The sequence below is a fragment of the Betta splendens genome, chromosome 2 (assembly GCF_900634795.4).
Source record: "Betta splendens chromosome 2, fBetSpl5.4, whole genome shotgun sequence".
NCBI lineage: Eukaryota > Metazoa > Chordata > Actinopteri > Anabantiformes > Osphronemidae > Betta > Betta splendens.
The window spans coordinates 14579866-14599006 of record NC_040882.2 but is presented as its reverse complement, the minus strand read 5'-3'; the positions used below and the strand labels follow the sequence as shown (position 1 = coordinate 14599006).

Genomic DNA, 19141 nt, shown 5'->3' with positions numbered 1-19141 from the left:
CCGTTCTGAGTGTCGCATAGAACTTTCTGTTTTGTACCAAACGGGACGCTGAAGCGCTCTGACCTCATCGTCCGCTCCTCTCCCTCTGCCACGCTCTGTTTTTGTTGCTCCGGTCTGTTTCCAACCACTTAATCACACCGTTAAAGCTGAGCCTCAACAAACGGGACAAAGGCGTCCTTTCTTGCTTTTCTTCCTTCCTTTGCCCCTCTCCGCTTTAACTGTTGTCCGGTTGCCGTGGCGACTGTCCGTGGCGGCTGGTCTGTGTCGGACGCGCTGTGCATTTTAACTGGGGTGAGATATGGTGAGAGGAGGTGGGAAGAGGTGTGTGTGTGTGTGTGTGTGTGTGTGTGTGTGTGTGTGTGTGTGTGTGTGTGTGTGTGTGTGTGTGTGTGTGTGTGTGTGTGTGTGTGTGTGTGTGTGTGTGTGTGTGTGTGTGTGTGTGTGTGTGTGTGTGTGTGTGTGTGTGTGTGTGTGCTTACCATGAGCTGAGCCTGATGAAAAGTGAAATAGAAGGACTTTAGCATCAGAGGAGCTGATGTGATGGATCCTGGTCTCCCTGGCTCACAGACAGGTACAGTCTGTTCCCGGCGGCTGCTCTCCCCCCGTCTTCCCTATTCCTCCCTCTCTTGTTTTTCTGTCCTTCTCTCTCCACCTGCTGCTGGACTACTTTCTGAACAGGAAACGAGCAGTGACTGGATTACATCTACGGGGTGAGTTTTCCAACTCCGTCACTGGCCAGTCAAACAAAGTGGGCGAAGAAAAACAATGAAAAGGTTCTGTCTTTCTCATTAGACTCTGGGTTAAAGTGTTTCAGTGTGGTCTTATTTACATTCCACTTCCTTGATAGAACATCAAAAACATTCACACATTGTGTATGTGTGTGTGTGTGTGTGTGTGTGTGTGTGTGCATGTGCGTGTGTGTGTGTGGACAAGAAGCAGCATCTGGATCAGATAATAGTTTAAAACCTTGAAGGGGGTAAAAGTGTTAGTGTTAGTTTGGTACCAGATATGCTGCTTGAGACTCCACAAACCTTGCATGTTGATCAAGTCCTGTTGTTTTGTGTTTTACATTGTGTTTTGATGCGTGACAGTGTTGGCCAGTGCCATTTTCCCCGACTTCCTGCTCATACTTTGTGTTTGAGAAAGCTTCTTTATATTGTCACCTCCTCTCCGTTCGCTCTCACGTTTCTCCCCTCGTCCACGTTGACCTTTCACGCCGTCTGCACCAGAGTTCAAGCAGCAGTCATCCATTAAAAGGTGTGTATCTGTGTGACTGGTTTAGTTAGCGGCTCGTCAAGGTGTGAGCATCGGTATATACATGTTATGGATGAGTCACCTTAGTGCTTTTCCTGTGAGCTGATAATTGGTGACCTCGTGCTAAAATCCTACAAGACCTCGTGGTTTCAAATCAACCTTTTGTCTCGTTTCGCTCCGGCTTTGGAGAAATGTCAAGTCTGTAGGAAGATATTTAATCGTTTGTTGCACAACTCAAACAAACAGACGAGAGAGACTGCGGATTCAATTCAAGAAATCAAAAAAGGCAGCATCAGCGCAGACACCCGAAGTCAAGGTCACACTCACCCGAAGTCAAGGTCACACTCACACTCTGCTTTGCGAGTGGAGGTGTGAGTCTCCAACCACACAGCTGCTGCCGCAGCTCTGTTCTCGACACATCTGACGTCTTCAAATGCACTCACTCACGTCACAGTCTTCCTGTCCTCTGCTCTGTTTATTCCCCATCGAGGGGACCGTTCTCTTCCTGTCCCGTCTACTGCCTTTTTCAAAGGCCACGTCGGATTCACTGAAGGAGAACAGCGCCGGTCCGACGATACGAAGCACCGAACCTCGGCGACAGTACGTGCAGGCAGGGTTTTAAAGCGCTCTGTTTGTTATTGCACAGTATGTTGGGACAAAGGCCAGTAAACATGAGCCGCTTCCACCCACAGCAGGTCATTCCTCTCCATCCCAGTGCAAAGTCACGGCCGCCTGAGAGGAAACATCAGAAAATGAGCAGCACCCGCCAACTGAATGTTTCCACGCGGATGCTGAGCGATTGTTGTGTTGCACCTGACAGCTGCGCGTCTCAATATAAAACACATAGAGGTCAACTCTCAGTTGCAGTTCCGCGGCCTGTTTTAGCGTCACGGTACACTAAACATAAGCTGCGTTTTTGTTTTTGAGCACCTCATCAGAATCGACGTTCTGCCCGCAAACACACACACACACACACACCTGAAACGGTCCGGCTTCCTCTCCTCTGTGACCCTGCAGACCACCAGCTGCTATTTTTAGCCGCGTGTGGCTAAATCATTGAGTCTCAGCCTGAACGCGTTTCATTCACCCTGCGTAGAAAGGAAATGACGGTTTCTCAGTCTCGATTCTGGCTTCATGACGTCAAAAGTAAAGTCCATGCCTATGTAAAGTATTTGTGTATGGCTTCACTGGGGTCTACTCCTGATTTTTTGCTAATAAGCAAATCAGGCTCCACGCTTCCACGTAGGAGCAGCCACCTGTCAGTTACTGTAATTAGGCTTAAAGTTCAGCTCCTGTCGCCTCCTGACTTCACCTCCTCGCTTCCTCCTCGCGGAGATGCACTTCCTCGTTCTGTTCTTAGTGCAGCGCTGGAGAGAGGCGCCCGCGGCCTGCGTGCACGCATGCAGCCGGAGCGCGAGGCGCGACGCCGGCACCGCGGGGCTCCCGCAGCCAGCGAGGACAATGGCAGGAAAGAGGTGGCGAATCACAGGCCGCGAGGCAGACAGACAGTCCCGACACGGCTCCTCTCCTCCGCGCGGCGCAGCAGAGGAGGAAATGGAACGCCGAGAGCAAAGCAGGAAGTCGCAATGCTAATATTATACAGACGCGCATGAAGACACCGACGAGACAGAAAACGTAGTAGGCCGCTTTTAGAAGTGCGACCCGCAAACGCTGTTTTGGACAGGAAGCCCGAAAAGGCCTGCGCGCTTATCTGAGGGGGTCGGCAGCAGCAGAGTGGCCGGCCCGTACCGGCTGAGATACATGCAGCAGATAGGACGGCGTGTTTACCCAGCCAGACAAAGTGGTGCAGGGAGAGGTCACTGCTGCACCCTCAGGATGAATCGAAACCTAAATAGTGGAAGTCCGACTGGAGACTGTGTCCTGCGTGCACCGATAGTGGGGTGATGTCATGTAACGGTCACCACTCCATCCTGCACCTTTAAACCCATATTCCTTCACTTTAACTCAGGCCTAACGCTGCTGGACGTGACCTGAGCTGATTAACTGCTGCTGCGCTGGTTTGGTCTCACTGTAAGAGCCGCAGCGCTCTTTACAATGAACGTTCCCATCGTGCCGGGTGACTTCACACTTCACACGCCGGCCGCAGCTCGCGCACGAGGAGCTCACTCCTAAGTCTGCAAATATTACATTATTGTTACATTATAAATGTTGAAGGTGAACTTTGCTGTATTGTTCAAGAAAAAAGAATTCGCTGCTGCCATTTTCAGTTTCCGGGACTAGCTGGTCATGAAATGAACGAACCAACACCGTGTTGTAGGAAAAGGTAAGTAAAACCGTGATAGATTAGACCTTCACAACAGCCAGGAGGAACTTTGTTTGTGCTCTGCTTCCGCTCTGACATGCTGTATCTCAAGGCGTCGGCTTTAGCGTGTAGGGTCAGTGTTCTGCTGCACCTCTGGAGACATTCACACTGTGTGATATAAGCAGCCCCGTGGGTGTGTTTACCAAGACATAGAAGATCACCGCTGCTGCTGTTTCATCAGCTTGGACTTGTTCTTTTGGCTCGTATTTATGACTTTAGTGATGATGAGATCACGTTTATTGACTCATTTATGTAGCAAGCCGGCGGTTATAATGTAAAACCTCAGTCTGCCAGTGACACGATCAGCCACATACGCCTTCTTTAACTAAACTGTTTATTCAGTCTAGACACAGACATTTAAACCTTCCAACGCTAACATGCGTGTGTTGAAGGAACGTCCTGCAGATGGGACTGTGGGTTGGCTTCGTTATATCATAACACACCTCCTACTAGCTTTTTCACGAACTGACCTTTATTCTAAAACATTTTCCCTGAACTGAACAAATGTCAACTGAACGAATTTGTTGTATGTTTACAGTACAGTTTGGTAGTTTGAGCCTGTGCAGCAGGATGTCCTCAGACAGGTGTCCTCCTTTCAAAGCAATGGTGCTAATTCACAGACTGAGCGTGACAGAAATCAACGCCAAGAACGACAAGAACGACGCCTGTGAGGTGGAGTCCCAGGAACAACGTATGAACGGCTGAACATGAACCTGACTAATGCTGTCAGATTCAGCTAAGAACGAATCTGCCAACACAAAACAATCTGACTTTTATTAGTGTAGTTCGCATCTGCTTAATCTTTGCTAACTGTGACATTTACCGAGGAGTGTGTTCCAAAGCGCTGAGGTCAATGGGGGGAACTTTGGCTTCGGTCCTTTGACCTTTTTGGCCGACACAGAAGCTGCTTCTGTTCTGTTTCAACAAAATGATGATATTCCCACACGTTGACTCAGCATCTCTAACGGCCTGTAAGAGAGGAGGGGGAGGACGGCGAGAGGGAAGTGGGTAAAATGACCGTGGGCAGCTTCGAGTGAGTGTTCAAGTGGAGTTCGCTTTCCAAACAAAAGGACGGTGTGTTGCTGCAATTTGGGATTGTGGAAGTCCTGTGACGTCACAGCGTCATGAAGTCATCTGCCACCGGGTCGTCCCCAGTGCTCCAGGGTTCAACACGGGGGAGGAATGGCGGGAGGCTGATTAAGACTGTGAGTGCGTGGATGACGAAGCCTCGCGCTCAACTAACTGATTACAGAGACAGTGACTATGTGTAATGAGCAACGAACACATGAACGGAGGGACGCGTGGAACTGTAATACTGTGCGTGCGGCTGAATCAAACCCTATCACGTCTGAAGCGTTCGCCCACCTCCTCTCGCTCCTTCTCAACCCCCGGAGACAGAGCGTGCTGTGGGGGTGATGGAGAGCAGAGAGGCCCCTCTGTCTGCGTCCCGTTAAAACACTGAAGCTGTGTTCAGTCTGGGGCTTACGGGCAAAAAACGGAGAAGGAATGCGCATGTGTTTGTCTATAAGCGTCTGTACACTGAGGCTGCTGTATGTCGGTGTCTTAACAGCGTTAGGCTGTGAATGCTGTGCGTTTTCTGTAACAACAGTGCTTTTACACATCCATCAGCTCCTGAGGTCTCTCTGGTCCCCTCCAACGCCCACCTGTCTTCCTGCTTCCTGTCTTCCCTGTTAATTTCTTGCTGATTATGTTCCAAGCTGCCATTGTTTTGCTGTTTCCCTTCTTTTCATCTATTCTCCTCTTTTTTTAAATTATAATGTGTCATGTTGACAGTTTGCTGCCTCAGCGATCTACGGATGGCAGTGGACTAAAACTTTGCCTGCACACACACACACACACACACACACACACACACACACACACACACACACACACACACACACACACACACACACACACACACACACGGGCATATCCAGCTGCTGCTAGATGTTGGGCTCCCTCTCTGTCCCCTGTCTTGCCCATTGTCCCGGTTCAGCCTCCAGTGTCCTTACTGTGCGACCACGAAGTCGTCATCTTTGCTGTCTTTGTCCAGCTGAGAAGGAGGTGGGGCCCGGCGGCTTCCACTGCTGCTCAGGAGCATCAGTGCCGGGCGGGAGGCCTTGGCGGGAGGAGGCCTCACGGAAGACGAGAGGGAGGAGGAAGAGGGCAAAGGAGCCACGGTGGCCCTGGCCCTGCTGTTAGTTCCCAGCTGTCGACCTTGGTTCTGTGTTTGAATGGAGACAATATCTACATCAGCACTGAGACAATTGGAACCTGGAGAGGAGAGAGCTGAAGTGAAGATGGAGGAGGCAGCCCTGAAACTGGATGAATAACAAGGCAACGAAGCAGAACAACCATAAAAGGTTTCATTGAGCAAACGAAAACATCCAGTTTGAGGTCAAAGTTGATTGAAGTGTGTTGTGGAAGAGTAGCAGAAAACCAAAGCCAAACAGATGAGCGTGGTTTTTTTCTTTTTCAACTATTTGCATGTCAGCCGTCCTATCGACCCAGATGAGTCACTGTGCCACCGGCGACACACTCACAGGTCACAGGCCAGAGTCGCATGGACGCGTCAAGCCCGGCTCAAACTTCCTCTTTCTCTAAACGCTCGCACCCAACTATGCACTTACTGTACGTGGCACAGCATTTGAGGATGTTTGACTAAACGGGACCAGTACAGTCTGAGTTACTGGCTGGTGTAGGGTACAGTACGCTGTGTCCTGTGGTTGTAGAGAAACACATTAGGAAGTGGTCTGAAGTTCTGCCGTGAATCGTTTGTGAGTTACGTTTGACAGGAAACTCAGAGGACGAGAAGGTGTCACAGTGCTGCCACCTCAGCTTGTTTCCTCCGGGCTCATTACTCAAAGAGAATATGCCAGATGGAAAAAAAAAGCCCTGCTCCTGATTTGGCTTTGATTCATAAGTGTGAGCTGCAGAATATCCCTGTTAACCCCATTAACTGTAAATAATACACACCAGGGTTAAAGATTAACCAGCGCGTCCCAACCCTCTCAGCTTCTGAAGCCTTTTATCACGTCTGTACTGTATATGCCCTCGTGTCACATCTGACTTCTAACTCTAAAATGCTTGTTTCATACCAGTTTAAATGATCTAGTATTTCACTGAACTGGAACTATTGGTTCCTATATTATTAGTCAATGTGCATCCTCTCAGCTTTGACTTGTTGACCTTTGAAAGGAACTGAACTTCATGCTCTTTACCTTTACACTAAACTGCTCCACCAACTGTATAAAATACATTTGCATTAGTAACAATAATATACTATATTTACTAGTTTACTATAGTAAGTCAATAATCATCCATAGTGTAAGATTTGTATGATATACATTAATATATAGGTAAACAGCAATGATGTGTTCCACCGATTACAACATCCAGCCACCGCTAAGTAAAACACAGAAGTATTTACTGCGTACTGAGTGTCTTGCGACTGGTTAAAAATATAATAACATAGTATTTAAAAGGATAGATTACAAAGCATGAGTAAGTTCCTTCTATCAGCATCGAAGTTGTGATTTTGATCTGACTCACACACAAACATTTGGCTGAGTCACTTAAAGGCCCGAAATAAGAGACTTCTCATAAAGGACAAGTTTGTTTTTGTGGCTTTAGGCCATAAACTGTCTGCATGTAGGATGTGCTGCCACCTAGTGAGTGAAGATCGGACAGAGGTGGTGAGGTTTGAATCGGAATGTCTGGTATCTGCTCATGATATCACCGTGGCTTGTGTTGTAATCATCCCAGACTGCGACCTTTGTGCTGCCATTAAGCTGTTCTTACCTGCCGAGCATGTCTGCCTGTGCTTTTAGGGCCCTCTGCTGCTTGACTCTGTTCTCTGTGAGCAGCTAGTGGCTGCAGCCTGGAATCAAATACACCAATATTATGTCCTTATATAATTAATACAGTATAATCTCATACAGTATGTCCAATATCATGTAGCATAAGATGTATAAACACCACAATCTTTATCATAGTCAGAACAATGTGGTAGTGTAACTGTAACTCGGTTACACACATTCTTGTTTTCAACACATTGCCTTTGATGTTTACACAGTTTTTCACATGCTCCTGTTGTCTTTGGTCGCCTCATCGTCCTCATCAGGCTGACAGGCGACTGTGCTGACCTGTATGGGTACCGTGGCTGTGACAATAGGCCTCTGCTCCTGAGGTGCTGGTAGAGGTTACTGCTCACAGAGAGGGGGTTGAACAGAAACTCCTCATCCAGCTGAGTGAGACAACCCTGACAGAGACACACGACGCACAGACATCAACCAAACCACCTGATCTACTGCTCTGTGGGATTTCATTTCATATGGTTTGTACGCAGTGAAAGGCTCCTCAGCCATCACGACTATATCACAGGCAAGTCATAATATTTCACATCCTTAAACAGATCTCACTGTAGATTTGTATTTTTGAAGCGTGGACAGAGATGACTGTTGTCTTTCACAAATTGCAATTTATTACAGAAGTGAAATTTAGCTCATTATGAAAGAACCACTGTAAACTTAAGACAGACAGTAAATTATATAAAAGTCTTAACCACTGCATCAAGTTCTTGATCCCTCAGTCTATTCTTGTCACCTTTGTTCAGGGAGAAAACATCCTAACCTGGATAGTGTGCATGGCATCAGGTACAGGGTCCTGATTTGAGACAGGCAGTGAGCAGGGCAGCAGCAACTCTCTGGAAACCACGGGCTTCAAGAGCAGGGAGAGCGATGGAGACGGCTGGAGGATGTAGTGTGAATACACACCTACGGGCACAGACAACACAGTATGAGAGAAAGCACACACACACACACACACACACACACACACACACACACACACACACACACACACACACACACACACACACACACACACACACACACACACACACACACCGGAGCCTTCAGCTGCAGACCTCTGGACAGGCTCCACCTGTAGCAGCAGGAACAAGTCACGGCTCTGAAACAGAGAATAGCAGATGTAAAATGAAAACCTTTCTTTTTTCATGGCGCATAGAAAAATGTGGGAAGAGTGTCAGTGCAGCAACATGCATATATATAGTAGTTACATCCTAGTATGTGTTTCATTAAACGGTAACGCCAGCTCCCATCACCACAGGCTCAGAGATTTCAGAAAACAGCTGCAACAGTATGTCTAAATATTTTATCTGAACTAAAACAGGGACATGAATTTTTCATAAGCTGATGTAAATGCTGTGTTGTTGACAGACTTATGAAGCTTTTATTCTTGACAGTCGCCGCTTCCCACGAGAAGAAGCGGGCGCACTCACACACCCGGAGTGTGTGGCAGAGCGCGTGGAACAGGTTGTGGTTGGCCTCCATTTCATCCCAGTCCAGCTGCCAGCAGGTGGTGGGACAGAGCACCAGCGGCAGGCCGTACATCACGCTCTCACACACTCCGTCTGCACGCAGAGACCTGCAGCACACACGCAGGCAGGCAGTTACAGAACGTACGCACGGCCTCTGTCGCTTCATGACGGCTAAAAAAGTCACATCTAACGCGTCCATCTTCCTTTAGCGCCTCAGCTTTTCAACAGATCACACGTTGATGTAAACACGACATCATCTCTGGTCTTAACGGTGACTTGCGTTTTCATTTTACTGCCACGGCGACGTTCAGGTACAAAAACATCTGGACAGTCACAGTCACATGATACTTATTACCGCAGCGCCAGCTCTATTGCAGGAAAATGCAAATCTTATGCAAATCAGCAAAAAGGGAAAGCGCTGTTGCCCTTCATTGGCCTGAATGTCGTCTTTCTTTCTGTGGAGCGGTGTGTTTGTACAACACGTCACATGTACACCAGATACCAGTGTATTCTGGGGAGAATGACATCAGCGAGTTTGAAGTGTCTAAGTAATCCTGCTGCTGCCCTAGTGGACGAGCTACTAAAAATAGTGTTGTTTTTATGACACATAAAAATAAAGAACATTTACAGATGTGAAAACAGACATTTGCATTTTCTGTATCTGAAACGTTCTCGTTCCAGTTCATTGCTATATATGGGATTTGATTTACTGACAAACCACACAGAAACCGTAGACTCTTCTTTTTTAAACATGGTTAATGGCTTTTAGACCACGAAATAATCATGTCTCTTGATTTGACTCTAATGACGATAATAAACTTCTTTAAACACAAATCAGCAACAACCGTGAACTAGACTTTGAGGCTATTTTCTGTCTGTAATTGTTAAGTGGTGCTATTTGCTGAGTGTTTCTCCGAAAGCAGAACAAAGCGGCTTCTGATGTGATGGCAGGACTTCATCTAGAAAATATTTCACTGCTCCCTGCTGTCAGAATGGACCCATTCATGAACAGACACCATTTCCTTGAATACAATCTACACGTGGTCGATGGAGCACATACACAATATGCTGTGCATATATTTTACACATCCACAACCAAGTGACATTACATTTACGTGTAAACAAAACTCAAACTGTGGGTTAGGGAAGCAATGCACGGTTTCTTACTTGATGGCCTTCAGTCTCTGGGGTGGGTTCTGACTGGCTGAGCGCCTAGAGACAGGCAGGAAGTCCTGGACACTCTCAGTCCTCGCACCCAGGGCAGGGCTCAGAGGGATGAGTGCAGGGCTAATCAGGCGCTCCTGCATGTCGCACTTCACACATACTATGGAGGAGACAGACCACATGGATGAGAAGAAAGGCCGAACCCCTGTAACCTTTATAGGAGAAAGTGGTTTAGATCCAGTTGAGTCGTGGCAGCTGGACTTCCTTCCCCCTATGCGGAAATGTTTCATTTGTTTGACACCATCTGACATTAGCTGTCACCTAGACTGTCTGCTGGTTTATTTTGGTTGGCTGGACTGAGTCTACTGTATAAACACTAGTGCTGGGCATTGTGCTTCATGGGATTTAAAAATTGCTTGTTGTATTGTGTTTCTTGGGAAGCTGGGATCAATGTGCTGAACTTCGTGGGACTTAATATTTACTGTGGAGAATAACTGTTTATTCCGGGCTCCGTGGGATTTGGTTTTTTATTTGATGTTTTCTGGCACCCACTCACTCTGCGTGTCAGAGTTTTTCACGTCTCTTGTTTTATGTAGGACATTCGTCTGCAGCACCCACAAGTCGTCGTAGCCTCTCAAAATCGCTGTCTCTCCTGGAGGAGTTTTTGCCTACTATTCTCCACAGATGTCAGAAAAATCATGGCTTCTCATACTCGCCTCTCAGATCATGGCTGGATTCACCGCCCTCTTCTCCTGAGTCTCAGTCCTAGGCTTCACCTGGTCTGCCATCTTTTCCCTCAAAAACTGCCTGTCATAGTCAGTTGCCGCTGCATTCGATGCTACTCCCGTGGCTGGAGTTCTAATACGCCACTTATTCAGCAAACAGTGAACACATTCAGCAACATCAAGTTCTGGGAACATTATAGTATTAGTCACCGCCGCGTTCCTGTCACTTAGCTGTATCTGTGCTGCATATAGAGTCACACAAACTCTCCTGACTGATGTCACCACTCACCCAAATACTCCCTTGGAGCCAAGACTTTACTGCATTAAGGAAATCTGCTCAAAATTATCCTATCCCTCATCTTCTTCTTGCAAAGCATAGTAAACTCTAATTATGACCTAAAGCCAAGTCCAAATGCCATGAGTGAACTCCATTCTATTGACATTGAGAATTTGTATTAAATGCTCTTACACATTGTGCAGCTTGTTTGTAATCTTCCAGGTGCCTGTGTGTGTGTGTGTGTGTGTGTGTGTGTAGTACTAAACCTGGACTTTCTAAGCGGTCAGGCAGCAACAGGTGGAGGTGCTCTCTGTCTCCTCCCTGCTCTTGAAGCCACGCCTTCAACACTGTCTCCATGGAGAACACATTGTTTTCCACCTGCTGCATGTCCACCTCTGTCCCCAACATCAGACATTCTACAGACAGACAGAGGCATCAGTATTTGCACAAAACATACACCAGACTAACGGAAACACAGAGGATTCAAATTCACACTAATAGTCTCATTACGTTGACATTTGTTAATAACAATCAATAAGGACACGTTTTTAGTTTATTTTTAAATCATTGTGGATATTTGGCTTAACTGTTTTAGCAGTAGTTTAGTTTAGTTTAATTCCAGTTTTCCCCTTTGAACACTAGATGGAGGCAGCACTCAATATATGCATGTTACGTATCACTGGCCTGGGTGACACTGAAATGAAACTGAGACACACAACCAATAACATTGTGACACTAATTTCCTGAATATAACAGATTGAAAACATTTTAACACATTCACCTACGATATGATTATTTAACTGAAATCTGTTTGAACCATAGCTGTTACAGTACATTAAAAATGTTTTACATTTAATATATTTTTATATGTGTAAATCTACCTCCCCTTCTACTGTACAGTATGTACACACTAAGTGATCCACTCTTCGCTTCAGAGGATGTGACCTCGTTGACCCAGCCCACCCTCCTGCCCTGCTCTGACCCTGTTCACATCAATTCCTAATTGCACACTAGGTACAAACCGCTTCTCTTTTTCCCTCTGTCTCATGTTTAATATTAACGATCCATCGAGAAAATTATTAACGAGGCCAGCCTGAGAGGAAAGGATCAGGAGGCACTGTGGGGACTGATAGTTGGTGTGGACTGAAGAGACTCTGACAGAAGCAAAAGAAATAGCAGAGATGGATTGAGACGAGACAAGGTATTTAAACTTTCACAGTTGGAAACTTTCATGGAATACGAGAAACTTTAAATTCAAAGAATTAAATATGTCATTGCTTCTTTCATCTGTCAGAGGCAGATACAGTGCAGAAGCTATTTTTGGTTCTGGGCCAAAGTTTCCAGAACTGCCTCATCTAGGAATAAGTATTTTATCGGAGGCGCAGGAATTATGCTATGCTAATTTGCTGATGGATGTTTGTGGTCTGATCCCTGCTGGGTGAAGGCAAGAGGGATGAAAGCAGCGAGACAAAGACAGAACATTAGGACGACAACAAGTCATGTACTAATGGCACTTCTGCATTTATGTGCCAAAAAGGCATACTGTAAAGTCAACGCTTTGAAACAACACTGTGCACTTGTTCCCGATGTTCTCACATATTTGGAATCAGCAGTACAGTAGGGCTTTACTAAGCAAAACAAGCAAAGGCTGTTAAGAAAGACAAGAAGGAGCCTGAGGAGAAAACAGGATCAATTCACATTAACCTACGCTAATTAGAAAGACAAGGGTAGAGGAATAAAAGCTGAGTTAGGCGTCCAAATAAAGGCATGTACAGTGAAAGAAGAAGAAAAGAAGAGAAGGAGAGGATGGTTCTTGCTTTTATGGACATGCTAATGGAGAAAGATAAGAGGAAGACCCTTGATGTACAAAGATGGAGGAGGGGGAAGCAAATCGATACAGACCTCCTTCTGTAATATATGTAGGAGAATAGGGATTCAGGAAGCATGAGATGGTCAGGGTGGGAAAGGGAGCTGGTGAGAGAGTGGGTGAAGCAGAGAGGGAAAGTTTGGATTACACAAAGAGCAGGCCAGAGATGAGAGCAGAAGATAGGAGAGGAGATGGATGGGAGTGCTGGCTTGGATGATGTGGAAGTGCTTGTAATTAGACTATAGTATAGAAAGCAGAGGCAGATAATAAAAGAGGATGAGGACAGAGGTGCATTACATCTCAGGATTAAAGAACTAAACATAGTCCATCTTATGTGTGCATAGGTGTAATGCTTTACTCAGAGCAGGGTGTGTATTGGTGGTAGGCGTTAACCCCACTGTGAGTTTAGATTACCAGGAGCTGGAGTAAGGATGTGATTCCTTATCTGCATTAATGAAAAATGTGTTTACACTGTCCAAATACAGATGTCTCCCCTTCTTTCAGGCCATAAAATGCGTGTCTACTGACGGTATGTAAGATAAAAAAAAACTGTTTTGTGTTCACTGCTTTAAATCCGATTCAGTGCCTCTTGTTCGCTGACTATTGTTGTTTTGTTCCTTACTTTCCTGGCCTGTAACACTGAATGATTAAGTATCTATTAAATCAGGAGCCAGCCTCAGTGGCACATCCCTCTGATCTACAAGTCTAATTGCGCTCCTGCATCACATTAGTGTGTCTTCTGTGTGCGTGCGCTTGTGGAAACGATAGAAGATAATGTGCAACACATGCTGAGGCAAAGTGAGGATGCTGGGTGGTAGTTGGACTGGAGTGTGTGTATGGGGCGAGTGAAGGCAGAGCCAGACGGATCAACAAGTTGAAAAGGTAAACTCAATGAATCACAAAATGAATGTTGAAATATTGCAACTATATATACAAACAATATGAGAAACCAGAACATATTATAATAAAGCTATAAATATAGTGCAAGTAAATAAGGCTGCTAGTGCCTCCACTTTTATGTTAGCATCTCTCTGCTGTCTCCACCTGTCTAATGAGCTGAGTGTTTTTCTCTGTCCAGATGATTCTCCCTACGTCTCCCGGAGCAGCTGTTACATCACTAACAGCGACTGGGGATCCGAATAAATAAAAATGATCCCAGATGTTGAGTGATGACACTGAGGGTGGCGTGAAGGTGAAGCTGTTTAGGCTGGTGTAGACACACCGGTAATTCACACAAACACGCATGCCCCTCCACGTTGGCCTTCCCATCGACACCAATAACACACTTACACTCTAATCGGTTGTCAGGTTTGGGCTTTCAGACCTGTGTAGTGGAAACAGTCTTTAAAGACTGAGCCGTCCAGTCTCTGCAGCTCTGAGCTGTCTTAAAGTTTTTGCAGAGCCTTTAATTGGCTGTGATTGCCTCTGAGGCACCGGGGGATCTCGCTCTTGTTTGTGTGCCTGTGATAATGTCATGATCTGTGTTTTTGTTTCTAGTTGTATCATGTTTCACGCCATGTCCTGTGTAACACTACTTCCTGTTTTATTTTGGTAGTCTCCTGGTTTCTGTTCCTGCTTTAGCTTTACTTCCGGTTTTTGTCTTGTCACAGCTGTCCCTGCTCCACCTGATCGTTATCCTCACCTGCACTGTATCAGTTAATTACTCATCTGTGTATTTAGTCACCTCCTGTTCCCGTAGTCACTTGCCAGATTGTTGAGTTGAGAATGTGTTGAGCGTCCCTAGTTTCCTGAGTTCCCTGAGTGTTCGTGTTCTCGTGTCTTATTCCTGTTCGCACCGTGTATCCTGCCCGACACTGGATTATCTACTGACCGTGAGTTTTTGCCTGTTCCCTGCCTGTACTTTTGCCGAGCCTTTTTGTGTTTGACCTGGACCGTATGACCCTGCCTTGAGCAATAAACCTTTTGTTGATTATAACCTCGCCTCCGTGCTGTGCATGTGGGTCCGCCGTCTGCCCGAGTCCCTGACAGAACAATCTGGCCACACTTGGACCCAGCCAGCACTTAGCCTCCGGTCAGGTCAGTGACTGTTTTTCCTTTGTTTTTTACGGCAAATATAACTCTCCCGCGGAAGTATGGTTTCGGTTTCCTCCTCTCCGCCTCGTCGGATCGTCGTGCCTGCACCAACCTGCCCAGCTCCATGGTTATTTCCCTGGGAGGATTTCCTGCTCTCACGCGGTCCTCAGTCTCCAGTTCAGCCGCGCGCTGCTCAGTCTCCAGTTCAGCCGCGCGCTGCTCAGTCCCCAGTTCAGCCGCGCGCTGCTCAGTCTCCAGTTCAGCCGCGCGCTGCTCAGTCTCCAGTTCAGCCGCGCGCTGCTCAGTCCCCAGTTCAGCCGCGCGCTGCTCAGTCTCCAGTTCAGCCGCGCGCTGCTCAGTCTCCAGTTCAGCCGCGCGCTGCTCAGTCTCCAGTTCAGCCGCGCGCTGTTCAACCTCCAGTTCAGTCGTGTTTTCCCCAGTCTCCAGCCCAAGCTCCAGACGCCGCGGTCCCGTTTCACCATGCGGGTCCCGGTACAGAGGTCCGGTCCACACTGCTCCCAGCGCCCCAAACGACGGACAGTCGCAGCTGCTCCGGACGGCGCCGGCGGCGGCGCGGTTCCAGGATTCCGGGTCCCGCGGTCTCGGTCATGGGGACCGAGCAGTCTCCTTCTCCGACAGAGGAGCCCCTTGATTCTCGGACTGACTGTGTCTCTCTGATAGCAGGCATCCCAGACAGCGTCGCCCGACGGGTCCACCTCCTCTGCTCTCCTCCGGTTGCGTTTCTCTTCGCCCACCTCATGAACACCGCCGATTCGGCAGCAGACCAGGGCGCGAGAGAACAACTGTTCACGGAAGCAGCCGCTCTCGTCCTGAGGGAGCCTGTCCTGCGTGAGGCCCTGCAACTCCCGGGCCTGCAGCCAGCGGCCGCTTCATGTCCCACCTCTCAGTCAGTTCAGCCTCGCCATGCTCATGCCCTGGTGCAGCCCTGTCGCCTCCAGGTCCCAGCCCAGTCGAACCTAGTCCAGACCCCAGATCAGCCGTGTGTTGCCCAGACCCCAGATCAGCCGTGTGTTGCCCAGACCCCAGTTCCGTCCTTGTCCCCGTCAGAGGGCACCGTCCGTCTGACGACTGTTAGCCCCACCCAATCAGGCCCGACGTCTCCCCCGTCGAGCTCGGCAGCTGTAAGCTGTCATGCCAGCTCCGGAGGGGACGCCGTTCCAGTCCCTGTCGGCCATGTTGCGGCCGTTCCAGTCCCTGTCGGCCATGTTGCGGCCGTTCCAGTCCCTGTCGGCCATGTTGCGGCCGTTCCAGTCCCGGTCGGCCATGTTGCGGCCGTTCCAGCTCCTGTCGATCCGTTAAAGGTCGTTCCTGTCCCCGTCGGCTCCAGTAAGGACGCCGTTCCAGTCCCTGTCGGCCATGTTGAGGTCGTTCCAGTTCTTGTCGGCCATGTTGAGGTCGTTCCAGTTCCTGTCGGCCATGTTGAGGTCGTTCCAGTTCCTGTCGGCCATGTTGAGGTCGTTCCAGTTCCTGTCGGCCATGTTGAGGTCGTTCCAGTTCCTGTCGGCCATGTTGAGGTCGTTCCAGTTCCTGTCGGCCATGTTGAGGTCGTTCCAGTTCCTGTCGGCCATGTTGAGGTCGTTCCAGTTCCTGTCGGCCATGTTGAGGTCGTTCCAGTTCCTGTCGGCCATGTTGAGGTCGTTCCAGTTCCTGTCCCTGTCGGCCATGTTGAGGTCGTTCCAGTTCCTGTCCCTGTCGGCCATGTTGAGGTCGTTCCAGTTCCTGTCCCTGTCGGCCATGTTGAGGTCGTTCCAGTTCCTGTCCCTGTCGGCCATGTTGAGGTCGTTCCAGTTCCTGTCCCTGTCGACCAAGTTGAGGTCGTTCCAGTTCCTGTCCCTGTCGACCAAGTTGAGGTCGTTCCAGTTCCTGTCCCTGTCGACCAAGTTGAGGTCGTTCCCGTTCCTGTCCCTGTCGGCCCAGTTGAGGTCGTTCCAGTTCCTGTCCCTGTCGGCCAAGTTGAGGGCGTTCCAGTCCCCACTCCTGTCGGCCCTGTAGCGGTCGTTCCAGTCCCCGTTCCTGTCGGCCCTGTAGCGGTCGTTCCAGTCCCCGTTCCTGTCGGCCCTGTAGCGGTCGTTCCAGTCCCCGTTCCTGTCGGCCCTGTAGCGGTCGTTCCAGTCCCCGTTCCTGTCGGCCCTGTAGCGGTCGTTCCAGTCCCCGTCATCCTTGGAGCCGCAGTTCCTGCGCACCTCCAGGAGGAGGTCGCGCCAGCCGCAGTTCCTGCGCACCTCCAGGAGGAGGTCGCGCTAGCCGCAGTTCCTGCGCACCTCCAGGAGGAGGTCGCGCCAGTTGCAGTTCCTGCGCACCTCCAGGAGGAGGTCGCGCCAGTTGCAGTTCCTGCGCACCTCCAGGAGGAGGTCGCGCCAGCCGCAGTTCCTGCGCACCTCCAGGAGGAGGTCGCGCCAGCCGCAGTTCCTGCGCACCTCCAGGAGGAGGTCGCGCCAGCCGCAGTTCCTGCGCACCTCCAGGAGGAGGTCGCGCCAGCCGCAGTTCCTGCGCACCTCCAGGAGGAGGTCGCGCCCGTCGCAGTCCCGGCGGACCTCCAGGAGGGGGTCGCGCCCGTCGCAGTCCCGGCGGACCTCCAGGAGGGGGTCGCGCCCGTCGCAGTCCCTGCCGACCTCCAGGAGGGGGTCGCTCCCGTCGCAGTTCCTGTCGACCTCCAGGAGGGGGTCGCTCCCGTCGTAGTTCCTGCCGACCTCCAGGAGGGGGTCGCTCCCGTCGTAGTTCCTGCCGACCTCCAGGAGGGGGTCGCTCCCGTCGTAGTTCCTGTCGACCTCCAGGAGGGGGTCGCTCCCGTCGTAGTTCCTGTCGACCTCCAGGAGGGGGTCGCTCCCGTCGTAGTTCCTGCCGACCTCCAGGAGGGGGTCGCTCCCGTCGTAGTTCCTGTCGACCTCCAGGAGGGGGTCGCTCCCGTCCCGGCTCCGGCCGCACCAGCATCGGTTCCTGGCGGCCCGGCTCAGGCCGCACCTGCATCGGTTCCTGGCGGCCCGGCTCCGGCCGTACCTGCATCGGTTCCTGGCGGCCCGGCTCCGGCCGCACCTGCATCGGTTCCTGGCGGCCCGGCTCCGGCCGCACCTGCATCGGTTCCTGGCGGTCCGGCTCCGGCCGCACCTGCATCGGGTCCTGTCTCTCGTCGCGGTGGTCCAAGGAGGACGCCGCTGGGTCCTGTCTCTCGTCGCGGTGGTCCAAGGAGGACGCCGCTGGTTCCTGTCTCTCGTCGCGGTGGTCCAAGGAGGACGCCGCTGGTTCCTGTCTCTCGTCGCGGTGGTCCAAGGAGGACGCCGCTGGTTCCTGTCTCTCGTCGCGGTGGTCCAAGGAGGACGCCGCTGGTTCCTGGCTCTCGTCGCGGTGGTCCAAGGAGGACGCCGCTGGTTCCTGCCTCGTCCTTGTCTCGGCCGCCGGACTGGTGGCCTCGCCCTCGGCGCCTCCTGCTGCCCGGATGGCGCTGCCTCCTGCGGCGACGTCCGCCTCGACTCCTCAGCCCATCGGATCAGCGTCCGCCTGGAGGACGTTGCCATTCGGGGTGGCCCCCGGGGACATCGGTCCAGCCCAAGGGCACTAAGAGTGCCACCCTGGCTCAGCGGCTGCTGGGCAGGGTCTCGCCACGCCATCACCCTCCGTGAGGGAATCCCTGAACTTCATGTTTTTCCTGGTCATGGACCTTTGTAGTGTATGTGGACTCTTGTTTTGGCCCTCCCCCGGTCCTCCCTCCACCCACCCTGCTCATGTACCTTGAGGGGTAGGGATTCGGTCCCTCCGCCTGGGACCACCCTCCGCCCGCCCTGGTTTGGGGGGGGGGGCTTCCGTGGGCGCCGTGGAAGGCGCCATAGGGGGGGGGGTACTGTCATGATCTGTGTTTTTGTTTCTAGTTGTATCATGTTTCACGCCATGTCCTGTGTAACACTACTTCCTGTTTTATTTTGGTAGTCTCCTGGTTTCTGTTCCTGCTTTAGCTTTACTTCCGGTTTTTGTCTTGTCACAGCTGTCCCTGCTCCACCTGATCGTTATCCTCACCTGCACTGTATCAGTTAATTACTCATCTGTGTATTTAGTCACCTCCTGTTCCCGTAGTCACTTGCCAGATTGTTGAGTTGAGAATGTGTTGAGCGTCCCTAGTTTCCTGAGTTCCCTGAGTGTT

At 50.2% G+C, this 19141-nt stretch overlaps 1 protein-coding gene across 3 annotated transcripts in view; it reads right to left on the bottom strand.

Annotated features, from left to right (window-relative positions):
- Positions 1 to 45: 45 nt before the first annotated feature.
- Positions 46 to 19141, bottom strand: part of m1ap (meiosis 1 associated protein) — a 35057-nt gene continuing 15961 nt past the window's right edge. The window contains exons 5-16 of one of the 3 annotated variants that reach the window (XM_055507142.1): positions 11354 to 11503; positions 10089 to 10245; positions 8887 to 9028; positions 8488 to 8551; positions 8213 to 8355; positions 7726 to 7841; positions 7382 to 7460; positions 2233 to 5804; positions 1582 to 1986; positions 1032 to 1454; positions 480 to 670; positions 46 to 286 (exon numbers count right to left, since the gene is read on the bottom strand). In XM_055507142.1, the coding sequence (XP_055363117.1) occupies positions 5589 to 5804; positions 7382 to 7460; positions 7726 to 7841; positions 8213 to 8355; positions 8488 to 8551; positions 8887 to 9028; positions 10089 to 10245; positions 11354 to 11503 (1067 nt within the window). In that variant the 3' untranslated portion in view covers positions 46 to 286; positions 480 to 670; positions 1032 to 1454; positions 1582 to 1986; positions 2233 to 5588. Of the gene's footprint in view, positions 287 to 479; positions 1455 to 1581; positions 1987 to 2232; positions 5805 to 7381; positions 7461 to 7725; positions 7842 to 8212; positions 8356 to 8487; positions 8552 to 8886; positions 9029 to 10088; positions 10246 to 11353; positions 11504 to 19141 lie in introns of all 3 variants that reach the window. The other 2 variants (XM_055507141.1, XM_055507140.1) reach the window with 2 other exon arrangements.